The following is a 17,341-nucleotide window of genomic DNA, read 5'->3' as shown; positions in this document are numbered from 1 at the left end:
GCCGACTCCTGACTGGGGAAGTTAAACAGCCGTGGTTTAGAGCCTCAGCACCCGGGGTTCCAGGCTCCGAAGTAGACGCGTCCTTCCCCGTTCGGATTCCAAACTCCCGGTTTCGAAGTAAACAACCCTCAGCTCTATAATCTCAAAACACACTAGAAGGTTCGGGAGAGACCTTCCACCGCGCCAGAGGAAGCTTACCAGAACTGGCCAGGTTCCAAGCAAGCATTCCCATGGCAGGAAGGAGTTCCCAAGTCCACTTCTCCAAATCTCGCATGTTACAGCCTTTATCTTGACAAAGCTCATGGAGCCTTCCGGGTACATTAACAATCTCTCACAAAAACAATCTTTGAACGTGATTAACCCAAACAACTTGCAAGCGCTGCTGTTCACGCAGAAAAAGCTGAAGCAAGGCAGAGTCAGAATTCAGGATGACATGAGGCCATGTCAAAGCCAATAGTACGAACTTCATAATTCTCATCAATGTACAACACCATGCACAATTGTGCACAACTGCTTATAGATTCACATACTTCATCTCTCAATGTCCTCGAGCATCACATACTCCATATCTCAATGTACAACACCGAGCACACCTGTGCATCACCGCTCTCCACTGCACTTCGAGACCAAAAAGTACATTCAACACCTCTCTCTCCCTCTCACACTTTCAAATGCACATCCCACACGTTCTGTTCTTGGCAAGCCTGTCCTATTCTGTGACCGCTCCCACTGAAAGACTGCAAGATTACAAGAAAGAAACCTTTAGGAGAAACAAGGCATATGCAGGACGTTGTACATTCAGGCTAGGGTAAAATAACACACCAAAGTCAATTAAAATAATGGAAGTCAAAGGTCATCACAGGGTGTCAGACCACAAGAGTGCCTCACCACAAGAGTGCCTCTAGCACTACAAACACCCCTAAATCTAGTATTGGAGGTAACCCTGAACCTTGTTTCCTCAGACAGAACGCTGCAAGAAAAAAAGGACCGAACAGCCGTGCAGCAGCTAACAAGAGGAAGACGCCCACTGACTTGGCCCCAGCCCTACCGCCCTGTCTCCACCTCAAACCTGCTCCTGCGAAATCCCGGTGTGTCCTGCAGCCAGCAACCTCGAAAACCCCAAAGAACCTGCCTGCCTTCAACCATAAAGACTGTGTCTCCCGTGAACACTGGATTTGTTCAAACAAAAGGCTCCAGTTCCGCAAGGATCCGCGGTTCTACACCAAACCACACTACACCCCACGGCCCGAGTTCGAGTGGCCCAAAACCAAGAGGAGGTTCCCCCGGCGATACTGACCCGAGATCCGGCGACTCCTGACCTGCCTCCAGCCGACGCCTGCAGCCTCAAACCGGAAGGAATCCCCTCCCCCCCCCCCCCCCCCAAAACCCCTTCCCCCCCCCAACCGCGAGTAGGAGCTGGTAAGAAGAGCTGACCCTAAAAGGCACCCCTGCACCCGATGCCCCACGGCCTAGGGTGGCCCAACCGACTGTGTCTAACCAACCCCAACATCCCAACTCACCTCTTGAAGTGGTGGTCGCACCCAGAAGACCTTCGTCCCCGAGCCAGTAATGCTTTTGCAAACCGGAGACTCCCCATTGAAAGCTACAGGGCTTCTGACACCAAAACAGCACTCTGCACCCAGCCGCCCCAGTTCCGCTGAGGGTGCAGCTTTTATGCTGGCCTGAACCCCCATTTGCCCTGAGATTAACTTTGCTCCCGCAACTCAGTGACCTGCTCGTCAGCAGCCACCAACCGGAGGCCCCCTTTGGTAAAATTGGGCCTCAGCACCCGTCCGCCCTAGTGCCGCTGGGGGTGTAACAGTGCATCCTTGACCCTGGGGGCCCCTGAGTCTAATCACAGAATACCAACCCCCACAACAAAGTACTTACCTTTAAACCGAAAACACAATTTTCCTCCATAGGATAACATTGACTGTTTTTCTGTGAAAGGTTTTTAAGTGTGGAGTTGGGAAACTTAAATTCTTTAAATTTGTACTAACTAACAAACAAGCTTTTACTTATCTGTTTACAGGAAATGTCGCAGTGCGGTATTCAATCATACTGCTCTATGTAAGAAAAGTAATCTCAAAAGTAACTTACCTGTAATTTTACTCAAAATCCTATACAAAGTATATGTACTGTATTCTGAAAGGCATAGCATTATCAGTAACACTACTGTGACCAAATCAAAGTACATTTACAATTCAAACTGTTACAACTGTATATTTACTGAAAAGTATTTATCGCTTGCCTGTGCCAGGCCTGCTTAGTTCTAGGAAATAAAATAACTAAGAATATTTTTATACAAAAACAATTGGTCTGAAGTTCATTCTTTGAGTGTGTGACGTCATTTGCTGATTGAGTGTGTACAACAAATGCTTAACACTGTCCTCTGATACGGCCTTACTGCTCGACCACACTACCACAAATAGAGAGTGAGGTCCTATCGAACTTTATTTACCTCTGCCTTCTTTTTGGGTTCCTCTGGACTCTGTGCACACTATACCTAACTTTGGTATAGTATATACAGGGCCAGCTTCTTACAAGAGTGGCCCACTGTAGGAAAGTGGGTTTCTGTTGCAGTAACCCCTCCCCCCCCCCCCCCCCACACACACACACACACCTCTGCCAAACCTCTGGGGACTGTGGACTCTGTACACCCTGTACCTATTTGGGAACAGTATGTACAGAGCCACTTTCTCACAGCAAGGTTCAGGGGTGCCCCTAAATACTAGATACTAGGGGCATTACTGGTAGGTAAAAGGTTGGGATCAAAGGGTGCCTTCCCTCGGGAGGGTACACCCCCTATTATGCCACCCTCAAGTGAGAGGGGGGTATGAGCCTTTCCCTGGTTGGCTAAGGTCCCCCTATCTGCAAGACGGCAAGTACTGAGAGTTGTGCTTCACCTCGCCTCCCCCACCTGAGGGGTGGAGTTGGCAGAGGTGGGCACACCTTTCTTCCTCACTTGTTTTTCCCGCCGGTTCTCGCGCCCAAAGGAAGGGGGTCAGAACCAGTGGGTACCAGTTGCTGAAAGCAGCAAGTGGCCTGTGGAGGCTCACAACGGCGGCAGACCTTTGAAGCTTCCCCTTCGTGAACCCTGCCCATCCGGGGGGAGGAGGCTTGGCACCTCGTCTCAGGATGTGCACTGTTTCAGGCCCCCAAGAGCAGCAAGCTGCCGACTCGGGGGTCCAGAAACATGTCTGGTGGTGGCAGCTGAAAGCAGACACTCAGCCTGGACACTAGTGGTAGGTCGTTTTTCGGGGGGCATCTCTAAGATGCCCTCTGTATGCATTTTTCATTAAACCCCACACTGGCACCAGTGAGAAGCTGAGAAGTTTGATACCAAACTTTGGTATAGTGTATACAGGGCCAGCTTCTTACAAGAGTGGCCCACTGTAGGAAAGTGGGTTTCTGTTGCAGTAACCCCCCCCCCACACACCCACACACACACGTTTTACCAGACTACTGATGCACTTTTACTTGGTGTGCCCTGGGTCCCTGCCAATCAGGTTCCCAGGGCCTGTGTTCTTTGCCCAAAACTAAACCCAATTGGCATCACTGGCCACAGGTCAGCCCCTGGTAAATGGTACCACAGGTACCCAGGGCACTGTGACCAGAGAAGGCCTCTAAGGGCTGCAGCACTTATTGTGCCACCCTTAGAGGACCTGTGCCACTACACTCACACACTGCCTTTGCGGGCTGCATGTTGTGGTGCAGAACAAAGTGTAGAGTCGACATGGCACACATCCCTGTGTGCCATGCCTACAACCCTCTGCCCTGACCTAGATCAGCCATCCCTCCAGCTGGGTGCTGTTGGAAAACGAGGCAGCATCTGTGAGGCCTGCACAAATAACATGACTACATTTGTCCTTCACTGGGAACCAAACACCCAACTGTAGCGCCTGACTCTCAGAGGGTAGCGTTGCAGAGCAGTCTGAGGCTTACTCAAGGGAGGTGGTCTGGGCTAGTAATCGCCATTTGCAGGTGCACAAAAATAACTCAATTGATTGTCCAGTCTGTACTTTGCTTTATAAAAGTAAGAGTACATTTATTAAACACACACACTACTCAATACTATGCACCAATTTACAAATATACATAAGCTGTTGGAATTACTTTGTGACATTGCATAACATCTCCACCCCTCCCGCAAAGGGGGAGGTGGGATCTAGTACCACCTCTCCCATGTATGCACATCAACTTGCCCCCAATGCAGTTAGTTGAACATAACCTGGAGCGAGGGCCCTGCGCACTGGCACCATCCCAGTGGCGACCCACCCCATTACCTCAACAAGCATTAAAAAGGGGTAAACCTGCCTTGGTGACACATGACCCTGTCTGAGCCTCTCCTGCTGACCATAAAGTATGCACCTCTATATCTTAAGGGCTAGCAGTCTGGGGTCTTCACCTAAGCGCAGCAGCAAGAATCCATGTTTACGCACACTTTAGAATGACAGTACTCATCACCTTGGTTGATCATTTGAATGCATTGCAATTACAGCACCTAAAGGCATCACAGATGAAATCACAGGATTGCGCATATACAGCCAGACACCCTAGCAGGACTGTCTGGCAACATATCCCCACTTGGCTTATGACATCTCCTTACACATGTGACTTACAGTCCCTTCAAAAGAAGTACTCCTGGCAACTACACTTCTCCTGCAGTGTGCTCTTCACTTTAAAAGGAATCACAGGTAAAAGCATGGGATTACGTAAATACAGCCAGACCCCTAGCAGGAAGGTCCAGCAACATAACTCCATTTATCTTAACATCACCGTACCTATATACTTCACTTTACACAGGTGACTTTCAGTCCACCTAAAAAGAAATAACCAATAGTAAATGCATTTCGGTGCAATTACACCACTTCACCTCCAGGGAATACCCTTCGCCAGACATCTCCAACTCATCCCTTCACTCCATGATGCACTTCATAGTACACCCTCAGCTGTAGAACATAAGTTCCAGCCTAGAAGGTGTTAAAGGCTGGATGATCCCTTGAGGGGTTATTCTTTCAGATGCCCCGTGAAACTTATGGGTGGACTGTTCTTCTTTATGCTGGGGGAGGCTGCGGTGCTCCTGCAGCCCCCCTGCACCCCTTTTCACATATGAGGATGAGCCCCTCCTCTGGGGGCTACCAGGCACCAAAATGGCAGATTTCTTCGTGCTGGGGGGGGTGGGGGGGAGACTGGGCCTCTCCAGCAGCTCCCCCAGCACCTTTTCACAAGTGAGGGTGACCCCCCTCATCTGGGGGCCACAAAGCACCAAAACCGCAGATTTCCAAATGCCTGGCGATGCATTATGGGGCGTTTCTTGCTCCTCTTTACCATCCCCCGCCACTGGGAACACTCTCCTCTGCCCTCTGGGTCTCTGAGAGGGTAGATTCAGCAGTGTGGTGTCTTCACTGGCTCCCTGCGCCAGCCTTTCGCCAGGCTCTCTTTCTGGGCCCCTCTTGTCCCTGCGCAGAGGCCCCTGTTTCTGTGCACCAGTCCTGGGCTCTTCTTCTGGTGCTGATAGAGTCCTGGGGGCAGTCAGGGGGTCTCTCCTTCCAACTGCCCATTGCGTCAGGCTCCAGCACCTTCAGCCTCAGCCGAGCACACACCCCAGAGAGCTTCTCTTCCTATGCAGGCACTTTTTAAAAGTTGAGTAGGGGGCTGGCAGGAAGTCTCTGTTGGTCCTATGAAACAGCGACACACCACGTCCCTGCCCCTGCTCCCTCCTTCTTGTCCAGCCTCTGGGTTTGTTAAAAATGGTGTCACCCAGTGTCTCTGAAGCCCCTTTCGACCACGCTGCCTTCCCTCCTTGGTGCAGCCTGGTGCCTGGCACCCAGTGACAGCTGCTGATGGATGAGCCTGTAGCCCCTCCCATCTTCTCTTCGTGGAGAGGAGGCCCTCGCTTGTGGAAGAAAGGTTATCAATCCATCCAGCTGAGGTCAGCCCTCCGCCTGGGTCTGGTCATGGCTGGCTCGGGGAAATATGACCGTTCTGGATGACCCAAAAGCAGTACAAATATGACTTTGGACTCTGCAGAATACTTCTTTTCACATTTACCACATTGGACTTAAGTGCGTGTCTGGAATCTGTAGGCCTAATTGAAGTTAAACTAGCCCCTGGCTCCACATTCCCATAGGGGAATAATGAAGTAAAAAAACAGTAAGACACACTGACTTTCCCTGGCATGTTTCCAGTGTATAAAGCCTATTCCACCCAATACTGCATAAGTCCTGCCACACCATTCACTTTGTAGCTGCACCTGGACTGCGCACGCTAGGAATCTCCCCTGAGCAGCCCGTACACGTGTGCACACGCATGTACATGTGTCTGCATGTAACCAGCCCTTACTCCAGCTGCTGCACAGTGGCCTGGTCAAGCCAGGGGAACACCAGTAAAATCCCCATGCAGTCTCTTACATCCTGAGTTCACTGTGGGTGAGTCCCAACTTATGAGGCTCCCCCACAGTAAAAGCTCCACAATTAGGAAAAAATCCGGGCGGCCCATAGTGTCAGAACCACCTTCTAACAGGTGCATTATGCCAGTGGTGAGGGTACAGGTGCATGAGCCCTGCACCCCTACATTGTCTAAGTCCATGCCTGGGCCCTTTAAGTGCAGTGCCGCCATTAAGAGTCCTTCAGCCAGCAACCTCAAAAACCCTGGAGGACCTACCTGTCTTCACTTCCAAAGACTGCTTCTCTTGTGAACACCGGATTTGTTCAACTGCAACCTCTGGCAGCAGCCCACTCTGCACCTGCCGAACCCGCCCCCAGCTGAAAAACCCCACGAGGAGGTCACCCTGGCGATCCCTGACCTGCCTCAAGCCTCCAGCCAACACCTGCAGATTAAATCCAGTAGGCCCCCCTGACCGCGACCCATAACTGGTAAGGAGATCCGACCCCAAAAGGCACCCCTGCACCACTGCCTTGTGTGCCCAAACTTAACAGTGCCTAAGCAACCCTTAACTTCCGAACTTACCTCTCCAAGCGGTGGTCGCACCCAGAAGTCCTTAGTCTCCCTGTCTGCTGCGCTTTTGGAAACCGGAGGTTCTCCATAGGAAACCGCAGGGCGCCCGATGTTCAAACAGCACTCTGCACCCGGCCGCCCCATTGCCGGTGCACCTTTTGTGCTACTTTGTTTCCCTGTTTGCCCTGACCTAAACCTTAGGTGCTTTGCTCCCACAACCCAGTGGCCTGCTTGCCAGCAGCCACCAACGGGAGGCCACCTAACCCCCTTTGGATAACATTGGCCCTCAACAGTCTGCACCCGGCCGCCCTAGTGCTGCTGAGGGGCAACAGTGCATCACTTACCCTGGGGGCCCCCGTGTCTAACCTCAGAACCTTGACTCTCAGTCGATTACTTACCTGTGAACCGTTAACCTGTTGACAATTTTCTTCCAAAAAGTTAACAAGTGTGGAGTTTTTAAATCTAAAAATATTCTTTAAAAATTACACGAATAACCAAAACGTATTTACTCACCTGTTTGCAGGAAATGTCCCAGTGCTGAATCTAGGTATCCAGCACTGAGTTAGAAAAGTAACGTAGAACGTAACTTACCTGTAATTTACTGAAAAAGCCTATTCATTCCAATGTACTGCCTTTGCTAAGTGTTGCAACCTACTGCTCCCCTGTAAATCAAACCAAGCACAATTTCTATTGCATCTTCAAACTGTTCTATATTCAGCAACTTATTACTGAAAAGTATGTAATGCTTACCTGTGCTAGGCTTGCTTGGTTCTAAAAAATAAAACATTATATTTTTTTGATTTCAAAACAATTGGCCTTGAGTTCAGTCCATGAGTGTGTGAATTGATTTACTGACTGAGTGTGTACATCAAATGCTTAACACTGTCCTCTGATACTGCCTTACTGCTCGACCAAGCTACCACTTTAGAGAGTAATGTTCTATCTAACTTTAACCTTTGCCTACCTCAGGTCACCTGGACTCTATACACACTATACCTCACTTTGGTGTAGAATATATTAGAGCCAGTTTCCTACATTACCATTTTTTGCCTAAAAGTGCATTGAAAACAAAACCCAATTGGCATCTCTGGCCGCAGGTCACCCCTTGGTAAATAGTACCACAGGTACCCAGGGCACTGTGGCCAGGGAAGATCTCGAAGGGCAGCAGCACTTATTGTGCCACCCTTAGAGGCCCTGTGTCTTTACACCCCCACTGCCATTACAGGCTGCATGTTTTGGTGCAGAACAAAGTGAAGAGTCGACATGGCACACATCGCTGTGTGCCATGCCTAGAACCCACTGCCCTGGCATAGGTCAGCCACCCCTGTAGCTGGGTGCACTATACCAGTGGTGAGGGTACAGGTGCCTGAGCCCTGTATCCCTACAGTGTCTAAGTCCATTCTTAGACATTGTAAGTGCAGTGCTGCCATTAAGAGTATATGGTGCTGGGAGTTAATTCTGTTGACGATTTCTCCCAATGGATCGAGAACCCCAGTCTTGTCAGTCTTAGTATGACCTGCTGGATGTGTAGGTTGCATTGGCTGTACGAACTTGCCTTTACGCGCCAGTCGTCAAGATGGGGATATATGTGTATTCCTTGCCTTCGTAGGTGTGCTGCGACAGCTGCTAGGCATTTTGTAAACACCCTTGGTGTGGATTTTAGGCCGAATGCCAGTACTGTGAACTGGTAGTGGCTTTGGTTGATCACAAACCTTAGCAGGCACTTGTGTTTGTAGTTCATGGGGATGTGTAAGTGTGCGTCCTTTAAATCTTTATTAGCCATGAAGTCCCCTTGTATTTGTGGTATTACCTCTTGTAGGGAAGTCATCTTCAATGTTTGAGTTCTTATGAATTGGTTCAAGAACCTTAGATCTAGGATAGATCTTAGTGTATCGTCCACCTTTGGCACCAGGAAGTAAGTTGAGTAAACCCCTTTGTTCCTTTGGTTTTGCGGTACCACCTCGATCGCCTCCTTGGTGAGCAGTTCTTGCGTCTCTAGCTGCAAGAGCGAGAGCTCCTTTGCTGAGTGTGCCCTTCTTGGTTTTATGTCTGGAGGTTGTATTTCTAACTCTATACAGTCCCTGGTAGGTTTTGCTTTTGCCGAGTGTTTCAACAGCAGAGCTTCCTTCGAGGACTTAGCTTCACTTCTACGACTGTCGCGCGGGGCTTTAGCTTCACCCTTTCGAGTGTCCCTTGAGTGTTTAGGGGTCAACGACTCCCTTACCTCCTTCAACGTCTTCTTATGGACCTCGACAAACGTACAGTCCTCCGGTCCTTCGGCAATGTTGTCCTCCTCTCCACTGATGAGACCCAAGTCTCGGAGCGATGGAGGTGGCCCCTGGCCCTGCATGTTGTGGTTCGCCCTTCTCTGCCTCTCCCTTTCTTTGAGGGTCTTTGGTGTAAACGCCGAGCAGGCGTTGCAGGCTTCAGTGCTGTGGTCGAGCGGCAGGCAGAGGTTGCAGACTGGATGTTGATCCTTCTGGGTGTACTTGTGGTGGCAATTGGTGCAAAACGTGAACGGTGTTTTGTCCATCCCCGTGCTCAGGGAGCCCCCTGTGAGCGTATTCTCCCTTGAACGTCGAGGTTTTGGTCGTGAAACTTCTCCCTCGTCGCTCCAGTTACCTGACCTGTAGTCTGGTGTCGCTGAAAACTTGATTTTCGACGATTTTCTTCGATTCCTCTTCCAAAACTCTGGAACTCTTCAGTAACGATCCAGACCCAGCGGCGGAAAAAAGAATCTGAAGATGGCGACCAAAGGTGGGAGCTCCCGGAGGAAGCACATCGACGTCACGAAGGACACCAAATGGCACAATAAGTGTCTCCAGTGACCGTAGAGTGCCTTCAATCTGGGCCTGTCCAAAAGTGTCTCCAGTGACCGCAGAGTGCCTTGAATCCGGGCCTGACCAAAAGTGTCTCCAGTGACCGCAGAGTGCCTTGAATCCGGGCCTGTCCAAAAGTGTCTCCAGTGACCGCAGAGTGCCTTGAATCTGGTCCTGTCCAAAAGTGTCTCCAGTGACCGTAGAGTGCCTTGAATCTGGGCCTATCCAAAAGTGTCTCCAGTGACCGCAGAGTGTCTGTATTCCGGGCCTGTCCAGAAGTGTCTCCAGTGACCGCAGAGTGCCTTGAATCTGGTCCTGTCCAAAAGTGTCTCCAGTGACCGCAGAGTGCCTTGAATCCGGGCCTGTCCAAAAGTGTCTCCAGTGACCGCAGAGTGTCTGTATTCCGGGCCTGTCCAGAAGTGTCTCCAGTGACCGCAGAGTGCCTTGAATCCGGGCCTGTCCAAAAGTGTCTCCAGTGAGCGCAGTGTGTCTGTATTCCGGGCCTGTCCAAAAGTGTCTTCAGTGACTGCGGAGTGCCTTGAAAGTGTTCTCACGTCCAGTGCAGGTTGAGTTAGTTGAAGCAGTAAGACAATGGAAAATGTGGAATAATAAAAGATAAATGCACTTATCTGTGACTTAAAGATTGCCTGTCAGCAGAGAATTTCTGAATTTGCTTCTGCTTTAATGTCACTGTCCCCTGTGTGTGCTGTGTCCCCTGTGTGCGCTGTGTGTGTCTGTGTACAATAGTGAATGACTAAAATGTGTGAAACACTAACCCTTTTTAGGGCTGTATCAACGGTACTGACGTCTGTGGGTTGCATTCTGTTTTTCAGGGTTTTCTGTCCTTCCTTGTCCCCTGCTCTATGGTGGACCATCTGTACCTTGTATCTGATGAGCAACTCCTGACGGAGGACGAGAGCCTCATCTCCGAAGGTAAGAAGGTGATGGGTCGGTGTGAGCTGCCGGTCTAGTGTCACAGCTGTTAAAAGTGAGCAAGATCATGTGTAAGTACAAGGGACTCTGCACCACCCAGTGAAGTGTCCTAGTGAGTGATGCACCCCTTGGTTGTGGGTGACATGGGGGCAGTCTCCATATGTGGTTGTGTTATGGGGCCTGCGGTGCATTCACAGTTGGAGGTTTTGTTTGTGGGGTAGATGGATGTCAAAATCTGAAAACTTAAAAGCGTAGGGAAGGAGGAAAGGGTGCTATGTTGGGGGGTGGTGGCAGGTTTTCCCTTGTGCAGATCCCCCCCCCCCCCTAAGATTCCCAGGCCTTGCTGTCAAACCCTCTTGTGAACAGGCGTCCTCCCATACCCTCTCCCACACTCACTCCTCAAGCAGGCCTCCTCTGAACCCCTCTCCCACACTCACTCCTCAAGCAGGCCTCCTCTCAAACCCTCTCCCACACTCTTTACTCAAGCAGGCCTCCTCTCAAACCCTCTCCCACACTCACTCCTCAAGCAGGCCTCCTCTCAAACCCTCTCCCACATTCACTCCTCAAGCAGGTTTCTCTCAAACCCTCTCCCACACTCTTTACTCAAGCAGGCCTCATCTGAAACCCTCTCCCACACTCTTTACTCAAGCAGGCCTCATCTGAAACCCTCTCCCATACTCACTCCTCAAGCAGGCCTCATCTGAAACCCTCTCCCACACTCACTCCTCAAGCAGGCCTCATCTGAAACCCTCTCCCACACTCACTCCTCAAGCAGGCTTCCTCTGAAACCCTCTCCCACACTCACTCCTCAAGCAGGCCTCCTCTCAAACCCTCTCCCACACTCACTCCACAAACAGGCCTCCTCTGAAACCCTCTCCCACACTCACTCCACAAACAGGCCTCCTCTGAAACCCTCTCCCACACTCACTCCATGTGAGAAAGTGCCATCTTTCTTGCCTGGTATGCCCCCACTTTTTGCTGAATTGCTGAATGTGCTTCGACTGAGTGTACCCTGGACTCCTGCCAATCAGGTGCCAAGGGCCTAAGTTCCTTCCCTAAAAACACAAAACCCAAATTGGCAAACCCTGGCCACATGTCAGCCCCTGTTAAATGGTACCCTAGGTACCCAGGGCCTTGTGACCAGGGAAGGCCTCTAAGGGCTGCAGCACTCATTGTGCCACCCTTAAAGGCCCTGTACCCTTACACACACACACTGCCTTTGCAGGCTGAGTATCTTGGTGCAGAACAAAACAAAGAGTCGACATGGCACACATCCCTGTGTGCCATGCCCATCACCTACACGGCCATGACATACATCAGCCACCCCTCTAACTGGGTGCCCTATGCCAATGGTGTGGGCACAGGAGCAGAAGCCCTGTGCTCCTACAGTACCCAGGTCCATTCCTGGGCACTGTAAGTGCAGTGGGGCCATTTAAGAGTACATGGTGCTGAGAGCTCGTCAAACACGAACTCCACAACACCATAATGGCAACACTGAAGAGTGAGAAGTTTGGAATCAAACTTCTCAGCACATTAAACCCACACTGATGCCAGTGTGGGATTTAATGTAACAAGCACCCCAGAGGGCATCTTAGAGATGCCCCCTAAAACCTAACCTACAATCCACGTCTGTTCTGAGGCTGCCTAGGCTGCCACACAGCAGACATGTTGCTGGACCCCTGGGTAGGAGAGCCCCTGCTCTCCTGGGCCTGCAACAATGCACATACTGGGCGAGGTGCTAAATCTCCTCCCCCAGGATGGGCAGGGGGAAGCTTCAAAGGCATGCCGCCTCTGTGAGCTTCCCCAGGCCACTTGCAACCCCCAGTCTGGCGGGAAGCTTGGCCGGAAACCCCAAATAAGGACAGGGGATGTGCCTGCCTGCCAACCCCACCCCTCAGGTGGGGGAGGCGAGGTGAAGCACATCTCCGGGCTCTCGCCATCTTGAAGACTCCCACTTTCTTACAGGGGGCCAGTGGCCTAGCCTAGTCCTGATTGGGCAGGGCTCCCCATCTTCAAGACTGCAAGCTCGGGGACGAGGATTCTTCAGGTGCCACCACCACTTCGAGAGGTAAGTTGGGTAGTTGGAGGATAGGTAGGTACCCCAGGAGTGGGCACAGGGGGCCGTGGGGCGCCGCGTGCAGGGGTGCCTTTTGGTGTTGGGAAATCTTACCCTCTGTTCATCACGGTAGGGGGGCACCTTGTTCTGAGGCTGCAGGCTACTTCAGGAGGGTAGAGGGAGGTCCTTGGGTGCCGGACTCGAGGTCACAGTCGCCGTGGGGTCGTCCTCGTGGTCTTTGTTCACTCCGGCACTGGCCAGGCTTGGCTGGTGCAGAGTTTGCTGGGTTCGCGGTTCCGGGCTGCTGCCAGGGATTAGAAATAGGTTGTGAGTAGAGCCTCTACTCATGGGAGTCCCAGGGGCTTAGAGCCAAAAGGTAGCCAGGTCCTCCGGGGTTTGTGAGGTTGCTGGCCACAAGAGATGCCGGGTTGGAGCAGGTTCGATGGTCGACAGGCCGGTAGGGCTGGGGCCAAAGCAGTTGGTGTCTTCCTCTTTTTAGCAGCTGCAGGGCAGGTCTTCTTTCTTCTTGCTCTTTGTAGTTTTGAATCTGGAATCTGGGGAAGGAAGGTTCAGGGTGCCCCAAAATACTAGATATAGGGGCGGTACAAGTAGGTGAAGGGCAGGGACCAATGGGTCCCTGTCCTGGGGTGGGTACACCCCCTATCCTGCCTCTCTCCGGTGGGAGGGGGCAGTAGCCTAGTCCTGATAGGGTAGGGCTCCCCATCTTCAAGATGGCGAGAGCCCGGAGATGTGCTTCACCTCGCTTACCCCACCTGAGGGGTGGGGTGGCAGGCTGGCACATCCCCTGTCCTTATTTGGTGTTTCCGGCCAAAGCTTCCCGCCAGAGTGGGGGGTTGCAGTGGCCTGGGGAAGCTCACAGAGGCGGCATGCCTTTGAAGCTTCCCCCTGCCCATCCTGGGGGAGGAGATTTAGCACCTCGCCCAGGATGTGCATTGTTGCAGGCCCAGGAGAGCAGGGGTTCTCCTACCCAGCGGTCCAGCAACATGTCTGCTGTGTGGCAGCCTAGGCAGCCTCAGAACAGACGTGGATTGTAGGTTAGGTTTAAGGGGGCACCTCTAAGATGCCATCTGGGGTGCTTGTTACATTAAATCCCACACTGGCAACAGTGTGGGTTTAATGTGCTGAGAAGTTTGATACCAAACTTTAGTCTTTAGTGTTGCCATTATGGTGCTGTGGAGCTCGTGTTTGACGAGCTCTCAGCACCATATACTCTTAAATGGCAGCACTGCACTTACAGTGCTCAGGAATGGACCTGGGCACTGTAGGGGTACAGGGTTCCTGCTCCTGTGCCCACACCATTGGCATATAGCACCCAGCTAGAGGGGTGGCTGATGTATGCCATGGCAGTGTAGGTGATGGGCATGGCACACAGGGATGTGTGCAAAGAAGGGGAGCAGCGCACTCCTATTGGCTTCCTTATCAATAAGCTTTGAATAAATGAAATAGGTGCTGCAGCGTTATGCTCGCTGTCTATCGAGCATATGTAAGACAGAAAAAAGAGAACAACCAACTAATGGTTGACGCTGCGCACAGTGCTAGGGGTAACAAAGACCCAAACAGTTAGACACATTGGCAAAACAATCATCGAATGTAATATGTTGTGTTCAAAGAAACCTATATTTAACTCATATATGCAATGAAACAATGTCACATTTTATCAACATGTAAAAAGTAAAAATTACTATGAAATCTAGTACATAATACATTTGAATGGTCACATGATGGTATACAGGTGAGCCCAATGCATTTCGGGACTATGTTGTCCCTTCGTCAGGGGCGATCTGTGAAAGAGAATACATAAATATCACAACCGTTGGTAAACATTTAAGTTTTACATTCAAGAATACTTCATGGTGAAACCATCTCATGTCAAATGGTGGTCAACATTACCTTAACCCAGATTGATAAAAAAAGAGGGAGACCTTGTTGAGCATGCTGAACATAAATGATGTGAAAATGTAGAGAAAAAAAGGTTGAGCAGTTATATCACCCAAAGCATTGGTTACGTCAAGACGGTGTAGGTGAATCGTTTAGAAGTAGATGTCAAGAAGGAGAGAGGGAATCAGAAAAATGATGGCTGGGAATGTCCTCACCTAAAGTATTATGTATTAACCTCAAGACAAGAATGAGGATAATCGTCAAAACGAACTGCGACGTGATAGACTGAAAGGCAAGGAAATGAGGTATCAGAACACAGAAAGGGCAACTGAAGAGAGTGTTGGGGATGTGGGTTACTCCCTACTTACCACGAAGGTGATGTAGACGAATACGAGGGCTAATGCTAAAAGAAATGTATGAAAATGTCATATGAAAAAATGATCTAATGGAAGATTAGAGAATTAAAGCGCTATGGATACTGGATCTACAAACAAGCAAAGTACTTACATGAAATAAAATGAGGAGATGGCGTAACAGAGCCTCGGTGTATTCGAAGAGTCCCGTGAAGGAAACAAGATGATCCAGTGTGAACCAAACGCCAATGGACGGCGCTTAAAACAGAAGCTCTAGATACAGATGCCGGAGCGAGAGCTGAAACAATATGGCTATGAGTAACGTTAATTGGTGGCCTAAAGACGTGACAGCAGAGTGAACACTGTTTGTATAAGACTACGCGAGGACAGTGTACTTACTGGAAAAAGCTGATGGCGTGGCGGTAATCAGGGTGTCACGAAGCGTCCCGTTGCTGAAGCGGGATGTTCTGATGTAAATAGCGCGCCATTAAGTAGCTCTAAAACGATGTTGCTATAGCGGAAGTGCTAAAAGCGAATGTGATTAGTCAGAGAAATGGTAAAGAGAGAAAGGGGATGTGTGCCATGTCGACTTTGTTTTGGTCTTGCACCCAAACACTCGGCCTGCAAAGGCTGTGTGTGTGTGTGTGTGTGTGTGTAAGGGTACAGGGCCTTTAAGGGTGGCACAACGAGTGCTGCAGCCCTTGGAGGCCTTCCCTGGTCACAAGGCCCTGGGTACCTAGGGTACCATTTAACAGGGGCTGACATGTGGCCAGGGTTTGCCAATTTGGGTTTTGTTTGTTTTAGGGAAGAAACATAGGCCCTGGGCACCTGATTGGCAGGAGTCCAGGGCACACTCAAAGTACATTCAGCAATTCAGCAAAAAGTGGGGGCATACCATGCAAGAAAGATGGCACTTTCTCACAGCATATCATGGAAACCGCTTTTGTTATCTCAGGCGACCTAATAGTGCCTGTGATCAACTTATACCTGTGTATGAAATCCGAAAAGTAGCAGTGCTTTGACTCTACTATATTTTTACATTACTTATATTTTTGTACCAACTTTGCCAAAGCTTCTCTTCTGTGACATTCTGCCAGCCTAAAACAGTTTTTGCAATTACTTAAGAACCTATCTGTGTATTTCATAGAAGTGTATTTTTCTGTAATATTTTCGAATGCGTTCTTGTTTCCCCAAAGGGCGTGGCGTTGTTACATCAGGTTGCTAAGAATGAGTATTTCTGTGCATACTCCTGACAGAGGCGATGCACATGTTTTAGCTTAAAGGGTGGGTGATGTGGTTCCTAGTACGAAGTTTCCTCTCCCCATAATTGAAATTTTTGATACCAGCAGTGAGTAGCTTGTTTAACTGCGGAGCCCACGTTGAAACTCCTGCAGTTGACTTTCGCCATCTGCCTGCTGTGTGTCCCAAAAAACTGGACCAGAGCTGCTGAACTCTTTAACTGGAAGCAGCGAGCAGAGGAGCCTGCCAGCCCATCCGGAACCTGAAACTCTGAAATAACTCGCTGTGCAAGGGAGGTCTAGGAATTGTGTGTACCTGCAAAGGCCGTGTTATCGAACAAGCACCAAGGGCTTCGTTTGGAGGCAATGCAGAAGTTCAGGAAGGATTCTAGGCCAGAAGACCCCCATAGGCGATACCAGAGGATGAAGAAAATGCCCACACCTCTCTAGACCACTACAGCGCAAGGAATGGAAGCGAAAGGAAGAGCCCGGTGTCTCAACCTGCAGCGCAGCGACAAAAGCGTACAAAGATTCATAACGTTTATGCAAGATTGTAAATTACGGCTTTGGGTGGGTTCCATGGGTGACTTTGACATAGTATGGGTAGTATGGAGAAACAATGTATTGTAAGAAATAAAACTGCGAGCAAAAAATGTTTCTCTAATTGGTGCCCAATAAGTGTTGCAGGAATTGCAGCCAGTAGTTAAAAGTCAAAGAAGCTTTGGCATGGTTAACGGGTGCATCCGAAACACTACTGTATTTCTAGTTTGTTTAGGAATTTGGGGACACCATTAAGATTAATTCACACAGGTGCTGTAAAATTAACTCTGTGTGCCAATAGTTAATTTACTTAATTAGATGTTGGGGCTATGAAAGAAGAGTGGATTGTGAGGCTTGTTTGAAACCGCTTCAGGACTGTGTGTGTTCGGAGCAGCCAGAAGGGTGGGAATGGGAAGCAACGGGCCTCCCTTCCTTGCGCTTGTCCCACAGCCTTGTGCAAAATATGTGAGCACAGAAGAGCCTTTTGTGTCTCATCTTAACCCTGTGAGGTGGCTTCACTGAAATATTTATTTTACACCTGCA

The 17,341-nt window shown here is 50.1% G+C and overlaps 1 protein-coding gene across 1 annotated transcript in view; it reads left to right on the top strand.

The window, feature by feature from the left end:
- The window catches only part of NUP160 (nucleoporin 160), a 521,427-nt gene that overhangs the window by 200,157 nt on the left and 303,929 nt on the right, over positions 1–17,341 (top strand). The window contains exon 14 of the mRNA XM_085646519.1: positions 10,613–10,712. Within this exon, the coding sequence (XP_085502645.1) occupies positions 10,613–10,712 (100 nt within the window). The remainder of the gene's footprint in view (positions 1–10,612; positions 10,713–17,341) is intronic.

This window comes from Triturus cristatus, chromosome 3_1 (genome assembly GCF_964204655.1).
Source record: "Triturus cristatus chromosome 3_1, aTriCri1.1, whole genome shotgun sequence".
Lineage (NCBI taxonomy): Eukaryota > Metazoa > Chordata > Amphibia > Caudata > Salamandridae > Triturus > Triturus cristatus.
The sequence above is the reverse complement of the archived record's forward strand: the minus strand, read 5'-3'. Positions and strand labels throughout refer to the sequence as shown.